The sequence below is a fragment of the Hordeum vulgare genome, chromosome 7H, assembly GCF_904849725.1.
Source record: "Hordeum vulgare subsp. vulgare chromosome 7H, MorexV3_pseudomolecules_assembly, whole genome shotgun sequence".
Classification (NCBI taxonomy): Eukaryota; Viridiplantae; Streptophyta; class Magnoliopsida; order Poales; family Poaceae; genus Hordeum; species Hordeum vulgare.
The window spans coordinates 235,797,358-235,817,453 of NC_058524.1; the positions used below are offsets into that span (position 1 = coordinate 235,797,358).

General features: G+C 50.3%; 1 protein-coding gene across 1 annotated transcript; it reads left to right on the forward strand.

Annotated features, from left to right (window-relative positions):
• The first annotated feature begins 10,504 nt into the window (after positions 1–10,504).
• On the forward strand, positions 10,505–14,500 carry LOC123408507 (ER lumen protein-retaining receptor erd-2.2-like). Its single transcript, XM_045101599.1, has 6 exons — positions 10,505–10,955; positions 12,668–12,867; positions 13,149–13,289; positions 13,374–13,454; positions 14,008–14,132; positions 14,209–14,500. The coding sequence occupies exons 1-6, from the start codon at positions 10,733–10,735 to the stop codon at positions 14,255–14,257; spliced, it is 819 nt and encodes a 272-aa protein (XP_044957534.1). The 5' UTR covers positions 10,505–10,732; the 3' UTR covers positions 14,258–14,500.
• Positions 14,501–20,096: the final 5,596 nt, after the last annotated feature.

The window sequence follows — 20,096 nt, forward strand, 5'->3', positions numbered from 1 at the left end:
TTCGACTGTCAGAATGGTGCTGACGACTTGATTTGTAGCCGCGATGTACAGAAGAAGGGGTTCTTTACTGAGCGGGGCAGTAAGAACTAGCTGGGTGGAAAGCAGGGCTTTGAGGTCGTCGAATGCAATTTGGGCTTCGTCTGTCCACTCAAAGGTATCTGATTTCTTCATGAGTCGGTACAGAGGTAACGCCTTCTCGCCGAGTCGAGCGATAAACCTTCTCAAAGCCGCTAGGCAACCTGTGAGCCTTTGAACATCATGTATTCTTACTGGCCGCTCCATTCGGACGATGGTCCCGATCTTTTCGGGGTTGACATCGATCCCTCGTTCGGAAACTAAGAAACCGAGTAACTTCCCGCTGGGAACACCGAATGAACACTTGGTTGGGTTGAGCTTGATATCGTACCTACGTAGGTTGGCGAATGTTTCTGCCAAGTCAGTCAGCAGGTCGGAACCTTTGCGTGACTTGACTACGATATCGTCCATATATGCCTCCACATTTCGACCGATCTGGTCAAGGAGGCATTTTTGGATCATGCGCATAAAAGTTGCTCCTGCATTCTTCAAACCGAATGGCATAGTGATGTAACAGAAACACCCGAATGGGGTGATGAAGGCTGTTTTTAATTCATCCGGACCATACAGACGGATCTGATGATAGCCCGAATAAGCATCAAGGAATGATAAACGCTCGCAACCCGCAGTCGAATCAACAACTTGATCAATGCGGGGGAGCGGGAAGTGATCTTTCGGACAGACCTTATTGAGATGCTTGAAATCGATGCACATACAGAGAGACTTGTCCTTCTTGGGCACCATGCCAACATTAGCGAGCCACTCGAAGTGGTGTATCTCGCGAATGAAGTTGGCTGCCAAAAGTTTAGCCACCTCCTCTCTGATTGCCTTCCTCTTGTGCGCGGCGGACCGACGCAGGCGTTCTCGGATGGGCCGAGCAGCAGGATCCACATGCAGTCGGTGCTCAGCCAACTCCCTGGGTACACCTGGCATGTCAGCGGGCTTCCATGCAAAAATGTCCCAGTTCCACGGGCTTCCTATTTTGGATCAAGTGTGGTGGAGATGTTTGTCGGAGCAGCGGCGTCGTTCGTCGGGTGGATGCTGACTTTCTTCCTGTCTCCCGCCGACTGGAATGCGGACTCGGAAGCTGGCTTCTTCGAACGCATCAGGTCAGCGGGGTCGGCTATCTTCTAGTACTCATCCAGCTCGAGAATAGACATCTGCTGATCGACAATCCTCGACCCCTGCTGCAGACACTCCTCGGCCCGCTGCCGATTGCCTGTGACCGTAATCACACCCTTGGGACCTGGCATCTTCAGCTTCAAATAGACGTAACATGGACGGGCCATGAAACGCGCATATGGCGGACGGCCCAGAATCGCATGGTATGCACTCTGGAAGTCCACCACCTCGAATGTCAGCTTCTCCTTGCGGAAGTTCTTGTCAGAGCCGAAGACGACATCCAACGCGACCTGGCCGAGTGATTTGGCCTTTTGTCCTGGGACGACTCCGTGGAACTGCATACTTCTCTCGCTAAGTTTGGACATCGGAATGCCCATCCCCTTGAGAGTGTCGGCGTACATGATGTTCAAGCCGCTGCCGCCGTCCATGAGGACTTTGCGCAGCCTGACTCCTTCCACCACCAGGTCGACAACTAGAGCTTGCCTCCCTGGGGTGGGTACGTGTGCTGGATGGTCCGACTGATCAAAGGTGATCGCAGTTTGTGACCACTTGAGGAACGTGGGGGTGGTTGGGGTTGCCATGTTCACCTCCCTGTTAACCAGCGTCAGTCGACTTTTGCTTTCCACATCAGCAAAAATCATCAACGTTGCATGGACTTGGGGGAACGAATCCTCCTTGTCCTCATCATCCAGCTCGGTGTCTTTTTCACTCGGTTGCCCTTCACTGAATCCTTGGATCAGAAGGCGACACTTCCGAGTGGTATGCTTCGGGAATATGGCATTGCCTTCTTCGTCCATCTTCGTGTGGATTAGACACGGCTGATCCAGGATGGAATTTCCTGACTGCCTCTTCTTGGGGGTGTACTGAACTTTCCCCTTGCCTTTGAACTTGGCATTGGTAACGGTCGCTGCCTCTGCCTACGGAGTGGATTGAGCCTTCTGCTTCTGCTTCCGATTGTTGTTCCCATCTCCGTCGGCGACTGGCTTATGCTTGCCGCTACGTATGCGGTCCTCCTCTTCGCCATTTGCATAGCGTGTGGCTATCGCCATCGTCTTGCTCATGGAGATGTTGCCTGTCCGACCGAACTTCAAGTACAGATCTCTGTACCGCACGCCTGCCTTGAAGGCGCAGACTGCTTAGTGTTCTGTGACGTTCTCCACCGTGTGGTAGAGGGTCATCCAACGCTAGATGAAATCGCGCAGGGGCTCGTTCTGCTTCTGGACACAGTGCTGGAGCTCTACGAGACCAGCAGGGCGCTTGCACGTACCCTTGAAGGTCTTGATGAAGACTCGGGACAGATCTGCCCAGCTGTAGATGCTTGACGGAGCTAACTGGTTCAGCCAAGCTCGCGCCGAGCCGTCGAGCATCAGGGGGAGATGTTTCATGGAGACCTGGTCATCTCCGCCACCGATCTGGACCGCCACTCTGTAGTCGTCCAACCAAGTTTCTGGCTTGGACTCTCCTGTGAACTTGCTGATTCCCGTCGCCAATCGGAAGTTGGGAGGGATGTCAGCTGAGCGGATGGCCTGACTAAAGCACTCGGGACCAGAGACGACGGTCCTGCTTCCACTCGGACGCTCTCTATCGTGACCATCACGGTGGGCTCGACTTCTGTCGACCTTCTTCTGGGCGATGTACCCTCTTGCGTCGGGCCTTGGATCATGCGACTGAACGACGATCATCGTGATGCCGGGCCCGTAAGGCCCACCCCGCGGAGGGGTGCGCGAACGGCGACGATCTCCGGGATTCCTGGAACGGCTGCCCCCTTTGCGTCGCTGATGAGAGTCGGGGCTGAAAACCGACCGATGCGTGTTCGCATGAACAGAACTGTTGTGGATCCTGTTGTGCGACTGGGAGACCTCCGAAGTTTGTTGCTGCGCCGTATGCAATAGGGCACGGATCTGCTCGATCCCTCTACCAGCCTCTGAATCAGTCGGCTGGAGAGAATCGGCTATCCTAGCAGCCGCAACCAGGTTGAGGATGGGTGTGCGGAACACCTCGACGTTGCTCTGGCGAGTGCGTCGACTGGCAGAACGATGGTGTTGACGACGAGCGCCGGATGATTCTCCGACCTCATGCTCGTTCTGGCCAGTTCGGAGGGGACTTTCATGGGAATCGGCCATGAGAACTTCGGCTACAGGCCCGCGACCCAGGTACTCGGAAGGTAGCTCAGTCGGAACAGAGTCCAAGCACTTGGATGGCGGCGCGACCACAACCAATTCGAGGACCGCCACTTGAGAGGACGCGTTCTGTCGTGCTTGGACGTGTCGCACCCAACGCTGGACCACGGACGACGGGATCGCTTATTGCGGCGCGTGACGGGGGCGAAGATCGACACCGGGGCCGATGGCTGGAGAAAAAGGACGCCATGGGAACCGGCACGAAAGTACGTAGCCCCGCGACTGGGGAGCTGTAACGACCAAGATGCGGTCCTTTCCGATCTGGGGGTCGAGGCCCCCGAATAGGAAAGAAGCGCATCTAAGTGTTTCGCAAGCAAGTAAACATAGCACATAATAATAATTACAGTAGACAATCTGGGATTCAACTGTCTTCTTATTAATAATACAGAGTACAACTCAGATACAAACAAGGTAGTTCCGGTACGGACTACAAAACAAGGAAAATTCTATGCTACCCGCTGCAGGCCCACGATCACGACCACGGCTCAGTCCTCTGGATAGTTCACGTAAAGGCGATCTGTCTCCTCGTCGTACTGCCACGCCAGCTGGGTGCCGTCGGGATTATCTGTCCCCGGGATACCTGTACCTGCTGGAAGTTTCAGAGGAATCCGTGAGCCACGGGGACTCAGCAATCTAAGACCTTGATGCCAGAACTAGTCATGTTATTGGGTAAGGAAGGGATGAAGTGTATCAGGCTGCTGCATCCTATGATAGAATAAGTGGCTAACTTACGCAAAAGTGAAGTGGTAGTGGTCTAAGCTAAAGATCGAGAATACTTGATCAGAAAGTGATCCTGAACACCTACCTACGGCATTCATAGCCCCACCGTGTTCCCGATCGAATAGAGATCTTCAAAGGGACAGTCACGGTTATGCACACAGTTGGCATTAGTATTAGTTTATGTTTAAGTTCTCTAATACCGGATGTTACAAAATATTCCAAGTTGCCACATAAACGCGGCATGGTTTCCGAAAGATTAAACCCTGCAGGGGTGCTCCAACTAGTCCATCACAAACAAACACAGGCTGCAAAGGCATCCTCTATCACGAATATCGTGATCTCGTCGGATTCCTTAGAGGAAAACCTCAACTCTGGGTGAAACCAAAGCTTCACCGGGATTCCTATACGCAAGATATACCGCTAAGGCAAGACAAGACTAGCAGGACCTCCCGACGTGTCGACGACCCTGATAAGAGCCGCGTATCTCAGTCTCAAGACATGCCGGATGAGTCACACTACAGGTATACCAAACCTCAGGTTGCCCTGTGGTGGCCCCATAGTCTGCCCAGTTTGGACCAACACTCATGAGGAGCACTGGCCCGGGTTGTTGATTAAGAAACCTCGGGGTAGCTACTCCCTATGCAGATTATTATTAAGTTGTTAGCAAATTAACACCAATGTTGGGTCCTGCCGGACAAGCCTTAACACTACACGATTTATCAAGGGGGTCCCCATAACAACCCCGAACGTGTTAGGAGCGATCATTATGGAATCAAACACCGGTAACCGGTAAATAAGGCGGCAATAACGGAACAAGACACCCGGCAAAAGGCTAGGCCTCCCGTCATTTACCAGGTATATAGATACATTAATTAAATAGCAGAATTTAGTATAATGATATCAAGCTCATGTCATCACATGAGTTTAAAACACCTGCAACTAACAATGCTAACATTAGTAGCCGAGCAAGCCTACCTAGCCATACAAGTTTGCTAGGAAAGAGTAAGGTGTTTAGGCTCATGGCATATGAAGAGGCAATATATTTTCAGTGGTAGGCAGCGAGCAATTTGACATGGAATCGAAACTAACATAACAAGTGTAGAGATGGAATCAAGGTCATATCATCTTGCCTGTGATATCCTCAGCTTGGAATGGTTCTGGATCGTCCTGCACGTACTCTCCTGACTCCACGTATTCGTTCTCCGCTCCCGGTGCTACCCAACATAAGAATAACAGCCAATGAACAGCAACACCACAAAATGCAACAATCACATGATGCATGAATGAAAGTTGAGCATGCACCACTATTTCTATCACTAGCACAAGCAAAATAAACTACAACAAGTTTCTGGACAGAACTTTGCACTAAACTATTTGGACATGCATGGGAATGATATTAACAGATGCAGCTCGTAAAAACGGTGCAAAACCATATAAAGTACATTGCAAACGGAGCTACGGATCAACGGGAATCAACGATTCAAGATATGAAGCTCTACGTGAAAGATTCAACACCACCCACACAATTGGCACAAATCTGGTATTCCCAGGTTGCCAAGACATATATTAACCCAACATGAATGAAATGGAGCAAGGTAGAACACCCCAACAACAATTAAACACAAACTTTGAACAAAATGGCAAAACTACATAATCTGCCAGTTTCTGCATCTTAGCTGTTTGGGAGCAACATGCAACATAGCTACAGGTCTTCAAATATGACAAATAATACATGTGGCTGTTGCCAACCAAGAACACTACAAGCCCCAGCAAGAATCACAGCAAAAGGAATTAAACTCTAGAAGATACAAGGCCACAAACTTTCCCAAAACCATCAGATCTCAGGGACTTAGTGAAAATTCCTGCACCTGAGTTTCTGTTTCTGTTCTGAAGCTTTTTGACAGCAATCAAAACACAAGATAATGGAATCCAAATGACTTGAAAATTGACAGGAAGCTTCACAAACATATCAGGTTCAAACTTCTAGCACTGAACTAAGTCCAGTTCTCAACAGAATGACCAGCACATCCTCAATTACAGGTGAAGAAAATGTTTCCAGCATCCCAGACTTAGTGAAATTTTCAGAGTTGAAAAATCTGGAATTTTCCAGCCACATGCCCACTTTGTCTAGGCATATATTGCACACACATGTCACCAAGAGGTGATTGACACCACTATGGTGTTGAGCACAAACCCCTACTACTAACACACAAAGATCCATGCCCTTGGGCTCCATCTATACCATGGAAACAAAGCCCAAACTTTCAACAAAATGCAAATGCAATTCCATAAGGTATGCTTCTAAGATGACAATTACATAGGTGAATCTTATGTGCACAATGACAAAGTGACATGGGGGTTTGAACCCCATGTTTGTGTCATGCACATCAACAACACCCACACCCATATCACAATATTCCTAGTATCAAGCACATCACAATGGGACTCTATGCTAACAAGAGAGTATGCACCCCCCACATATGGGCATGTGATGGTACACACTCTCACATGAGGATCTTCCTAGGAATCATGTCATCCTCAAAATGCAACCCCCACAACAATCTACCCTAGCTTAACTAGGAATCCACACCTACACATGTTAACAAGATAGCTACCTAGTGCAACTCATCACCTCAAGCCCATGTGGTGAGGGGGAGGCATCCACCCCACTAAATCCATGCTAGCAAAAGAAACTACAAGATCAACTTAGACCCACTTAAGCTCAAAAGATGTGACCAAACATGAATAGCTAGTGCTTCTATCATCCCTTAAGAACATCACTCACAAGAAAAACACATCACATGCACACACCTCTACCAAGTGTAACTTCACACCACAAGATGCAATCCACAAAGGTTCACAATGCTAGCAATACAACATCTATCATCTTGCAAGTGTGCAACACACACACAAAGGGATCTGCTCCTAACTACACTAGCAGGGAAAAGGATTTTAATGCCATCTTGCTGCCCAAGCACAAGGAAGAGGAAGAACAATTAAAAGGCAGCAAAAGAGATAGCAAAAACAAATATCAGGGGTCCTGGGAATCGAACCCAGTACCCCTTGGTACACAAGGCACCACCTAGCCACTGCACCAGCACCACTATGTCGACAGAAAGGGGGAAGAGAACAGGGAAACATGTCCCTGCTGCTCTTGCACAGGAATAACAGGAAAAATCTGACAAAAAATACACAGCGCCGAGGGGGGGAATCGAACCCACAACCTCTCATCAGGCGCACACATGGAACAACCACTGGGCTACGATGTGATTACTGACAGAGGGGGAAACTCGAACAGATATGCTATCTGAAATCGCCCTCTGTCTACTGAGAACGCCAGCGACAGAGAAACTGACGTGCTACCCTTGCCGGCGTTGCCGCGCTGCGCTACCGGCGACGACCTCTTGCTCACGACGCTGCGAACCGCCGAGGGGAAGAGCCTGCACCTGAAGAACACCTATCTACGCTGGAAGGGACCCCCGCTGCTGCTAGTGAACGCCCGCATGGCGCCCTAAACAGAAGGAGAACCCGCACAAAATCTACGCTGCTGCACTGCTTCTACCGAGAACGAGGCGACAGGAAGGCCACAGCTACCGGCGACGAGGAGGTCCCCTGGCCACGGCGCTGCTGTCGCGAGGGGGAGGAAGCCCTCCTCTGCGCAGCACACCCACGAACTCTGCACTTTGCAGAACAAGCCGCTACTACTGCATCCTTCCATGCTGCTGCTATTGAACAGAGAAAGTACGCACCACGGCGGACCCGAGCCGATCTGCGGAGGAGGAAGGAAGGGGGGAGGCGCGGCCTCACCTTTGGGGGAAGAGGGGGCGCCGATCTGACGGAGAGGAAGCCAGACCGGGGAAAGAAGACGAGCCGAAGAAGTTCCTCCGTAGACCGAAGAAGAGGACGCAGTTCGCCCGGTTCGCTCCGTTGACGAGGACGAGCTCGACGGGAGGGTCGCTCCCCGGGGCTCCTAGCGCCGAGAATGGGTCGCGGGGAACCACCCCGAGCCCCTGGACATGACGGCCGTGCCGCCCGACGACGCACGCGGGGTAGACGCCGGCGAACTCTCTCTTCTCTGAACTCTCTGCTACCTACAGGAAGCCTACCTGGGGAGGAAAGGAAGAGATGGAGGGGGAGGAAGGAGATGGCGGCGGCAGGAGGAAACCCTATTCGAGGGGGAGAGGGCACGGACGCCAACGCATATATAAGGGGGACCTCGACGTTGCTGCTCACGGTGTCAACTCGCCTCTCTCTCTCTCTGGTTCTGACGGAAAACAACACACGCGGGGGGGGGGGAGACGGCGTCAGGAAGGAGGGGGGCTGCTTGCCTGGGCTCCTCGCGCTGGGAGGGAGACCTACTGGGCCAGCACGGGAGGAAGACCTACTGGGCCAGGGAAGGGAAGGAGGAATTTTGACATGAGATAATAGGAGGAACAAGGATTTAAAATAGCTAAGAGCTTTTGAAATCCTAGCACTCACTCCTACCCACACCACCAACACACATGCATCACAAGATAGTGCAATACCACAACATAATCCTAGCAAGATCACATGCAATCATAACACCACAAACACTAACTCCTAGTAAGAACATATGCCCACATGATCATGACATAGAAACAAGGTATGGTAAATAATGATATGGCATGGATGCATGCATGCAAAGAAAAACTGAAAATAAGAGTCACATGAAATCACAAGATCAAGGAGATGACATGTTATGTTATGCTAAGCATGCATGCAAGGAAGATATGCAAGGGACACAGGGTGGCACAGGAAATCATAGACACAAGTGACATCCTCATATCTCTGACAGGGTGGACCCACATGCAACAGGTTCCAAATAGGGAAGGTTCCACACTTGGGGCATTACAGGAGCGCCTCGACGTCGAGGGGCGCATCCCGAAGCCATGTCGAATCGTCGACGATGAAGGAGAGTGCGCCGAAGAGGATCTCATGACCCATGCACAAATCTCCGCCGGACGACATGATGAAAAGATAAAATCGCAAACTCGCCGGAAGTCGCTTAGACGCGTGCCCCACGGTGGGCGCCAACTGTCGTGGGTATAAGTCTAGCAGTAGAAGTGTAGGATACGAAAGGATGGGCAGAGCCTTAGCTACGGCGAGGATGTATGAGTTCAGGCCCCTCTACGGTGGAGGTAAAAGCCCTACGTCTCAGTGCTCTTGGGAGCTTAGTGTCGAGTGGATTATAGGGTTACAACAAGTGCCAACCCCTGCACCAGTGGGGAAGGACAACTTATATAGAGTGCGCTGCCCTTCATAATGGCCCGGTGAACAGGGATGTAATAGTGGCGAATAAATGCCTATGTTACAGGTAACGTAAGCCTTAAATGTTAATAATGGTGTATGAAAACGTATGACCGTTGCCCTCCTAGGAGGTTACAATGTACAGAATGGATTCCAGTCGGTACGTTAAATATGCTCCGAGTGCTCGTCGCCGACTGGATGATGGAGACGTCCTTGGTTCAGTCGGAACTGTCTAGGGGCCTAGGACCTATAGGACAGGCCTATGACCCTACCCTGGGACTATAACACCATCATGTCTTCTGTTCTTTTTTTTAGTGGTAGTAGATAAAAAAAAACCTTTTTAACACGATATTAGTGTCGTATGAAAAAGCTTGGACTGCGGGAGTACTGTCTACAGCGAGCCGCTCGGCATGGCACGGCCGACGCGACTTCCCCCCTTCCTCCCACGCAGGGCAGGCACGGGACGGCAGGCAGGTGGTTTGGTTCACGCCACGGAGCTTTACACCAACCGACCCATCCGGCACGGCTATGTAGCACAACTGAACATGAACATGGATGGGTCGAACCACGCAAGTCGAGCTGCCACGGCAAGGTGGAGAAGAACCGGGCCCGGATGACATGGCGTTGGAGCTCATCCATTGGTGGAAGTCGCCGTCTCGCAGTGCTCCGCACTCCACTCCACGAGGTCCTCTCGAGGCCTCCGTGCGAGTCGCCGTCGTCGCTCCCCACCCAGCTAAGGTCCTCGAGGGAGGCGCATTAACAATGGAAAATTCTATCCAACACGCTCAGGTCAAACACCAGATCGTTCAGCTCAGCCGCCCAGCCGCCCGATCGGTCCAGGTAGATCGGTCAGATGGCTTAACCCGGCCTACTCCCGTCGATCGACCCACTCGCCAGGCCGAACCCCCCACCTACGCGAACCAAACTTAGGAACCATATCCTGAAATGCAAATACTGATTGATTGCCTAAATCCATCTAATTCTATCCATTAATTGGATTGGAGGCACGTTATTAGTGGTGTATAATAACGCCAAAATCTGCTAAGAACCGGTGACTCATCAGAGCAAAGATAAGCATCGCATTTATCCTACGTTTCCATATAGGAGCAGTACGTGCCTGATCTCCCTCCCGAGGCGACGACACGAAACGGTTGCAGCTGCACCAAACCCAGCCCGACCCGTCCGGACCTTTACTCGACCACCACCACAGTACCCGTACCACGCCACACCCGTCCATCCCCCTCTCCTGCAAAACCGAAGGCCGGACCGGACCAGACCAGACCGCACGCGCTGCAAACAAGCCCTTCTCCGACTCCGATCGTGCTCGCTCGCCGCCGGTACTAGTCTAGAGCAGCGGGGAGGAGGAGATGAGGGCGTCGCGGAAGCCGATGGCGGTGGTGCTGAGCTGGGTGCGGAGGCAGCCGCCCAAGGTCAAGGCCTTCCTCGCCGTCGTCGCGGGCATGACCGCGCTCGTCTTCATCCGCTTCATCGTCCACGACCACGACAACCTCTTCGTCGCCGCCGAGGCAGCGCACGCGCTCGGCATCGCCGTGCTCATCTACAAGCTCACCAAGGAGAAGACCTGCGCTGGTTCGCTCGCTGCCCCCCCCTTCCTTCTCTTCTCTTCTGTTGCCCCCCTTTCTCCAAAGCTATCCTTTCGATCCGTCCAGCTAGCCTCACTTCACCGCGGTCTGATCTGATTTCTTCAAAGCTATTGCCCTTTTCCTTCCTTTACGGGTCACCTTTGTGCTGAAAACACATGGATTTTTTTTTTCTTTCCTTTTGGAATCATGAACCTGATTTGTCGACGGACCTAGGCAGTACTTCTGTGCTTTTGTGGGGGTCAGGCCGATGAAATTATGAATCCACGGTTTTGCTATCACGTACTACTATGAGAAGTAACTGTTTCTTGGACACTGTCTACGACTTGCGCTGCGTGGTGCATTGCAAGGCAGTGCAATACTAATGCTACGTACATACTGATTTGAGGAAGTCTGAAATTCTGGTGTAGCCATTTCGCTGGATGTGTGCAAAGTGCAAAAAGAATGTGCCTGTTCCATCTAACTGCCCTGGCCCGTTCCCGTGTCTCTTAACTGCATCTGTGTACTATAGAGGTCTTGGTGCGAAATGCAGGAAATTCATGCTGTATGCCCGTTCTATGAATGTGGTTCCATAACATTCTAGCAGATTGTTCTGATCGCTATGGTGTATGTGGTAGTGCATAAAGTGTTTGTTTGGACCATTTCATCTCTTGGAGCTTCAGTCCCTACTGGAACACCTGTCCCTCTCATGTTGCTGTTCGTAAGAAACTTTCCTGCTTTATTTGTTGGAATGACTTTGTCCCTAGATGCTGTTTTGGTGACGTGGATAGTGCAAACTCAGGCACTATTTGCATGAGAAAAAGAACCAACAAACATGCTCTTCATACACATCAGCATCATTCCATTCTTGTAATTTGTCTTTCGGATCCTTATTAGGAACATAGGTGTGCCCCTTTGGTTCTTCGACTGATTAAGATGCATGTTTTTCTTTGCGGAAAGTGAGCTCCTTTGTTCTTCGTCTGTTTAAGATGCATGTTTTCTTTGCGAAATGAAGCAGCTCTAGCAGAGCTAGAAATGGAAGCCAAAGCAGCATCGTCTAACTTCTTCCAGACAGCGGGCTAGGAAATTTTAGTTGATCTACTCTTATGTTTGCTGCGGTAGTTTAGGTAACTGTGGCATTATATTAAGAGACATGATCGACTCCTCTTTTTTGCTGCATGTCACTGAATGATTTCTCTTTTTCTTAGTGTGTCTGCTGCTCATGTTGCTGCCTGTCTTTTAGCTGTTTGAATGTTATGACCAGGTTTATGTTTCATCACCTGATACAAGATACAAGGAAAATTTCTATGCTCAAGCTCTGAAAATTTTGTATACAACTATGCACATGGATAATTTGTATGGTCACAGAATCTGCCTTCTCACATATCTCTGGTACTCCCTCCGATCCGAATTAATTGACGCAGCCTCTATATAATGTTCATTTTATATTATATAGAGGTTGCGTCATTTAATTCGGATCGGAGGGAGTAATAAAGTTTCTTAGATAATGGAATCTATGTACCAGGTTTTCATTAACGAGAAACCGGGTCTGTACTGATAGTGAAGTGCATACAGATGACTGATCTGCTGTAATAAAACACACTAACTGCCATATCGGTGTGATAAATTTGCTTATTTTTCCTTTTGTGTAGTTTGTTCGTGCTAATTGCTTTGTAATCCATATACATGCTCTAACTAACCCTCTTTCTTAAATTCTTGCAGGACTTTCACTCAAGTCTCAGGATTTGACAGCATTGTTCCTGGCCGTTAGGTTGTACTGCAGCTTTGTTATGGAGTATGACATCCATACAATACTGGATTCAGCTACACTAGTAGCTACTCTTTTTGTCATTTACATGATTCGGTTCAGACTGAGGTCAACTTATATGCTGGACAAGGACAATTTTTCATTGCTCTACGTGGTAAGAATTCAACTTTTAAACTATAAAACTGCGAGGATTTAGTCCATTAGACATTGGTCGATTATGGGGTCTCATTTCTTGTGTCACCTCTTCGACTTAAGTTTTCTCACTACCAAGGCCATTTCCTGGTTGTATGTTTTAGGTCCACAAGATGTCAGTATCACTTTCTAAAAGAGTTGTATCTTTGTCCCTTGTGGTAGCTAGTTTTGCATGTTAATCTGTTTATCTTGTGAACTTCCTTTTACTGCCGCCAGTACTAACTTATTATACTTACTGTCCAGGTTATACCATGTTGTGTGCTGGCGTTTCTTGCGCATCCTTCAACATCACATATCATGATCAATAGGATCTGCTGGGCTTTCTGTGTTTACTTGGAAGCTGTTTCAGTGCTGCCCCAGTTGCGCTTGATGCAAAACACAAAGGTAACTGTTAAAGCACGCATAGACCCTTGGATGCAGAATTGAATGGTCAAATTTATCTAACTTTTAAGATATGTTTTCGAGCAGATTGTTGAACCATTCACAGCTCATTATGTGTTTGCATTGGGTGTGGCAAGGTTCCTTAGCTGTGCACACTGGGTCCTTCAGGTTCTTTACCCTATCTTTTTCTTCTTGAAAATGTACAATTTTAGTGTCTCTGTTGGCACCAAAGCGCCAATACAAACTGCTTTCTGACCATTTACATAAATATTTGAAAAGAGTGGTCCAAAGTCCAGATACTTTAGGTGAACAAAGCATAACAGTGAAAACATAGTTTTACTACGCCTTAAAATAAAATGGCACCTCTTGTTGCCGTTTACTGTTTACGCCATTAAGTAGAAATTCACATAATCAAATGTTTTTAATCGAGGTAAATTTCCATTTGTTGCTATCATGATCGCCCATGTTCATGCCTGATTTAACATATCCCAGGAAATCATAATTCTATCTAGTTGCATGTTGGATGGTATCGGTATCTTCTCAGTATCTGCACATTTAGCTGCATCATTTTTTAAGAAAAATGTTACTTTTAATGAATGGAATAATAGCATGCTTATCCATTGGGTTTGAAAATATGGTAGACTAAATCCATGTCGCAGAATTCAACGATTCATGACTGTGTGAGTCCATCTAAACTAAGTAATGGTACTTGTGTTTTTAGGTCTTGGATACTCGTGGCAGATTATTGACTGCTCTGGGCTATGGTTTTTGGCCATCGATGGTGCTCCTCTCTGAAATCGTCCAGACGTTCATCCTTGCAGATTTCTGCTACTACTATGTGAAGAGGTACATACTCTTAGCTTCCGCTGTCGCTTTGGCAAACCGTTTAACATGCGATAACCTGTGACTTGTTGTGGCACAGTCTTGCTGGTGGACAACTAGTGCTGCGACTTCCTTCTGGGGTGGTGTAAAATCTGGAACATGATGCACAACTCATTTGTTCGGTGCTGTGTCTTACTGTCGAACAGTGGCCCTGCTTCTGGAGCCCAACCTTCTCTCTTCCCATGTGGGATGGATTCAAGAGTCCTGTTGCTTTTCTTTTTCCAGTTATAAACTGTTTGGTAAAAATTGTACCGGAGACTGTTGGTCGTGAAGCGTAGGCTGTTGAGAACACTATCTATAGCTGACTATTTATCCAGACTAGTTTTCAAGTACTTGCCTACTTACATGCTCAATCATCCCAATTCCGGATTGGGGAGGCCATGAGATCCTCCATTTTCGATGGTCATGGTCTCTTTGATTTGTGTTGATCTGGTGTTGTAGCTCTAAGCATTGGACTGGCCAGGGTTCCAGCTGGAGCCAACATCTCCAGTTTTTGTATGGGCCTTGGATTCAGAGAGTTTGCTCAGGCTAGATATAGGATGGTGGTTGGCGGGATTGGCCTTTTGTCACGTTATTTGTTCGGTTTGTTTCACTAAGAAAAGGGTTTGATTTTGTTTAGTTTTTCAGTTCAATCTTTTGTCAAACTTTGCAGTTTTTGTCGCTGACAAGCTTCAGCAATGCCATCTGGTAGAGGCTAGGGTTCTATCAGGTCTCGGATGTAGGTTGTAGGGGTGGAAGTGCGGGCTGCGAGGTTGGGGACGTCGGCGCGGGCGGTTGGGCGCCGTCGCGGCGTGAATGAGAGAGAGAGAGAGAGGTGGCTAGGGTTTGGGGCTCCCGTCTCCTGAGGGAGACGACAACAGAATACTGTTTATTGTCTGCTTAATATCGAAGGGGCACATGTGTTTATATAGGAGGACAACCTTCACTAAACCCTAGATAACTTGGACTCTAACTTGGACTTTAATATAACTTGGACTCTAATATAACTTGGACTCTAAGATAGCTAAGATAACTTGGGCTAAGCCCGTAACTAATCCTGCCCATTGGGCCTCCTTCGTTGGTATGTTGTACGGGTCATAACATCTCTCCCCGCCTTCTCAAACAGCTCGTCCTCGAGCTGAACATCTGGAAACTGCTGGTGGAAATCGTCGAGCTTCTCCCAAGTCGCTTCCTTCTCTGGCAGGCCGGTCCATTGTACCAAGACATGTCAGACGCCGCGACGCTGCTGCGCCTGCAGCACCTTCGCCACCTGTGCGGAAGCTGGAAGGAGGCGGCCATCCGAAGTAGGAGGAAGGGCCGACGTCGCTACAGGAGGGTCCCCGCGGTAGGCCTTCAGTAAGCCGACATGAAAGACGTCGTGGAGGCGAGAACCAGCTGGCAGCTCCAAGCGGTATGCGAGTGTGCCGACACGCTCCAGCACACGAAAGGGACCGACGTAGCGAGGCCCCAATTTGCGCTTGGAGCGCGGGTCCAGAGACTGCGTGGTCCAGTGGAGGAGGCGCAGCCACACCCAATCGCCCACTGTGAACTCCGCCTCGCGATGATGAGCATCGTAGTACTTCTGAGCCAGCTGTTGTGCTTGGAGAAGACGTTGGCGTGCCTCAGCCAGAATGTCGTGGCGGGTGCGGAGTAAGTCGCCCACCGTCTCGGACCGAGCCGTCCCAGGCTCGTAAGGGAGCATCACCGGAGGTGGGTGCCCGTAGACGACCTCGAAAGGCGTGGTGCGCAGGGCGGAGTGATAGGAGGTGTTGTAGCAGTACTCCGCCCACGCCAACCAGTCCACCCAAGCTCGTGGACGATCACCAGTAACACAGCGCAGGTACATGGCGATCACCTTGTTGACCACCTCGGATTGGCCGTCTGTCTAAGGGTGGAACGCCGTGCTCATGCGGAGCTTCATGCCCGCCAGTCGAAAGAGATCCCGCCAGACATGTCCCGTGAACACGGGATCACGATCGCTTACGATGGACGACGGAAAACCGTGGAGACGGACGATGCCGTCGAAGAAGGCCCGCACCACGGAGGCGGCTGTATATGGATGACCCAGGGCGATGAAGTGCGCAAACTTGAAGAAGCGGTCAACCACCATGAGGATGACGGACTTGCCGCCCACCTTGGGAAGGCCCTCGATGAAGTCCATGGAAATATCCGCCCACACCTGGGAGGGTACGTCCAAAGGCTGCAGTAGACCCGCGGGTCGTAGTGTCTCCGTCTTGTTCCGCTGGCACGTCACGCACGACCGCACCCAGCCGCGGACCATCGCGCCATCACCGGGGATGTAAAAATCAGCACGGAGACGATGGAGAGTCTTCTGCATGCCCTCGTGCCCTGCAGAGTGCGCCAAGGTCAGGACCTGGTGGCGCAGGTCGCCATGGCCGGGCACGAAGATGCGGCGGACATGTAGGAGCAACCCCTCGTCCAAGTGCCAGGGCGCGTCCAGCTCGCCGGCGTCAAGGCGCTGGCGCAGGCCCTGCACGTCCGCGGCCGTCGAAGTTGCCCGGCAAATGTCGTCGAGGAAGGCGAAAGATGGCCCAGAGTGGATGCACATGATAGTGCCAGCCATGGCGACATCGTCCGCGACATCCTCAGTGTCGCGGCGGGACAAGGCGTGGGCGACCGTGTTGAGACGGTCGGGGCGGTACTCGACGGTGAAGTCGAAGCCGAAGAGCTTGTTGATCCACTGGTGTTGCGGAACTGTGGAGAGGCGTTGGTCCAGCAAGAACTTGAGGCTGTAGTGGTCCGTGCGCACACGGAATGACCGGCCCCAAAGATAAGGCCGCCAGTGACGCACCGCCTGAACCAGCCCAATAAGCTCGCGCTCATAGGCCGCGAGCTTGTGATGGTGAGCGGCGAAGGGGCGGCTGAAGAAGGCGAGCGGTCCCTCGCCCTGGTGGAGGATGGCGCCGAAGCCGATGCCAGAGGCGTCGCAGTCCACCACAAACGACATATCAAAGTCCGACATCTAAAGGACGGGTCCCGTCGTGAGCGCCCGCTGGAGAGCCTTGAATGTCGTAGTCGCCTCCTCGTCCCAGGAGAAGGCGTCGCGTCGAAGGAGACGCGTTAGTGGCGCGGCGATGAGGCCGAAGTCCCGGATGTACTTCCGGTAGTAGCCGGCGAGGCCCAAGAAGCCGCGGAGCGCCCGCGATGACTGCGGGGTCGGCCACGTGGTGACGGCGGCGACCTTGTTCGCGTCCATCGCTACCCCATCCGCCGAGATGACGCGCCCCAGGTACGCGACGGAGGTCGTGCCGAACGAGCACTTCGAGCGCTTGAGGTGAAGACGATGCGCTCGAAGCTCGTTGAAGATGATGGCCACGTGTTGTAGGTGTTAGGGCATATTTATGCCTAAGTAATTTTGGTGATTGATGACAGTACCGTAAAGGACTAATCGTGTGCATTAAGCTTTCAGATAACACATATCAACGACACAAGACGATTCGGCACCCTCCGTAGAACAGAAGCACGGTGTCCTCTATGATTCTCTTTCTTTGAGTCATAGGAACGTCGTACTATTAAGAGGGGACCCGTAGTGGAAAGGTTTGGGTGGAATCAATTTTGCATGCACACACTTTATCTCCTTCCCCTTTCCCTGCAACTATAGGAGCGGTTCCCGCCTTTGATTTATCTCCTCTTGCAAAAAGGTCTCCTAGCGGTAGTACCACTGGCCCTAGCGGTAGTACCGCTGTGCTGGCGGTAGTACCGCCTCTGGTCAGCGGTAGTACCGCTCTAGGAACTTAGTACCGCCTTCCAAGCGGCTGTATTTCGTCGGACTTTTTGCGAAGACTTTCTTGGCGGTGGTTGGCCCGGTAGTGCCTCTGCACTACCATGGGCTCAGCGGTAGTACCGCTGGAGTGCTAGCGGTAGTACCGCTGCAGCCAGCGGTAGTACCGCTGGGCTCGGGCTGTGAGTGGAAAAACGGTTGGATCCCCCCCCACTATATAAAGGGTTCTTCTTGCTCTAGAACTCTACCTTTGACCCTCCCAAGCTCCATTGTTGCTCCCTAAGCTCAAAAGTGCCCGATCTCTCTTCCTAGCCAATCAAACTTGTTGATTTCCTAGGGATTGGTTGAGAAGGCCTAGATCTACACTTCCACCAAGAGAAAATTGATTCCCCCCACTAATCCCTTGTGGATCTTGTTACTCTTGGGTGCTTAAGAACCCTAGACGGTTGAGGTCACCTCGGAGCCACATTCCATTGTGGTGAAGCTCCGTGGTCTTGTTGGGAGCCTCCAAGCTTTGTGTGGAGTTTGCCCCAACCTTGTTTGTAAAGGTTCGGTCGCCGCCTTCAAGGGCACCTATAGTGGAATCATGGTACCTTGCATTGTGTGAGGGCGTGAGGAGAATACGGTGGCCCTAGTGGCTTATTGGGGAGCATTGTGCCTCCACATCGCTCCAACGGAGACGTACTTCCTGTCAAAGGGAAGGAACTTCGGTAACACATCCTCGTCTTCATTGGTTCCACTTGCGGTTATCTCTAACCTTTACATTGTGTATGCTTTTGTTGTTGTCTATCTCTTACTTGTCTTAGTTATCTTTGTTGGTAGCAACATATAGGTTCAACCCCTAGTTGACATTTTAGAGAACCTTTATGCTGCTAACCTAACTGGCTAAGATTAATTAAAAGTGGTTGTTGCCTATTCACCCCCCTCTAGTCAACCATATCGATCCTTTCAATTGGTATCAGAGCCACGTCTCTTTATTAAAGGTTTCACCACCCGAAGAGTATGGAAGATGATGAGGGAGTTCCCCGTGCGCAAACCGAGGCCATGGACTTCACTTCGATCACAAGGGACGACTTGAATACGGCTATGGCCGCACTCAAGACGTCCTTGACGAACGAGGTCAAGACCATGCTTAAAGAGCTAATTGAGGGAATTAAAATTTCTCCCGAACCGGCATTGGTGGTTAAACACACCAACACAAATTCAGAGGCCAATTCCTCTAAGGAAACGTCTAAAGGTATGCAACCTTCTCCTCCTCTCGAAAATGATGGGATTGGAACTTATGCCTCAGTTCCACCACCCATGGTCTACGGAGGACCGGTTCCCACACCGCGTCTTAACCCTGTTGGTCCTTCTCCTAAGCTTGTAAAGGGTGATTTTGCTAACTGGGTATTTTCTATTAAGTCTCATTTGAATCACAACTCAACATATTTATGGAGAATCATCGAGCAAGGATACTATCCCCATGACCCAAGCAACCTCACTCCAAGAGAAGAAGCGGACAATCAATATAATCACTCCGCATTGTTTATTCTCCAGTCCGCAGTACCACCTGAAGATCTTCCTCACTTGCGCCCTTTCACTTTGGCTAAGGACTACCGGAAGCACATTATGGTGTTGTACAAGGGAAGCTCAAGCATTCAATGGTCCAACTATGAAGTGGTACTTGATAAGGCCGATGAGTTTGTGATGAAGGAAGATGAGGACCCTCGTGATCTCTATTGAAGGGTGACTGCTATTGTTGTGGCTCTCAAGGACCATGGGAGCAAGGATGTGGATGATACATGGGTCAAGCGCAAGTTTCTCAAGGCCATCATGCCTTTCTATAAAGCCATGTCATTTGTCATTCGCCAACGACCAGATTTCCACTCCTTGTCTTTCAGTGAGGTGTTGGATGAATTCATTGCAATGTCAATCATGAACGAGACAGCTGACAATGCACTTGCTCGAGTTTGCTCCAAGACAGCTTCACCCAACCTTGCTTTATAGGCAAAAGCTGTTTCTGAAGAAGAAGAAGAGGATGAGGAAGAGGAGAGCTGCCCTGAAGACACTAAGTATGCTCATCACGAGCACATGGCTTTTGCGTCAAGGCAATTCTAGGGCAACAAGAGGAACTCAAGACCCAACTTCACCAAGAACAACTCAAGTGGGTTCAAATCCAAGCAACGAGTGAGGACATGCTATAACTGTGGTAATGTGAGTCACTT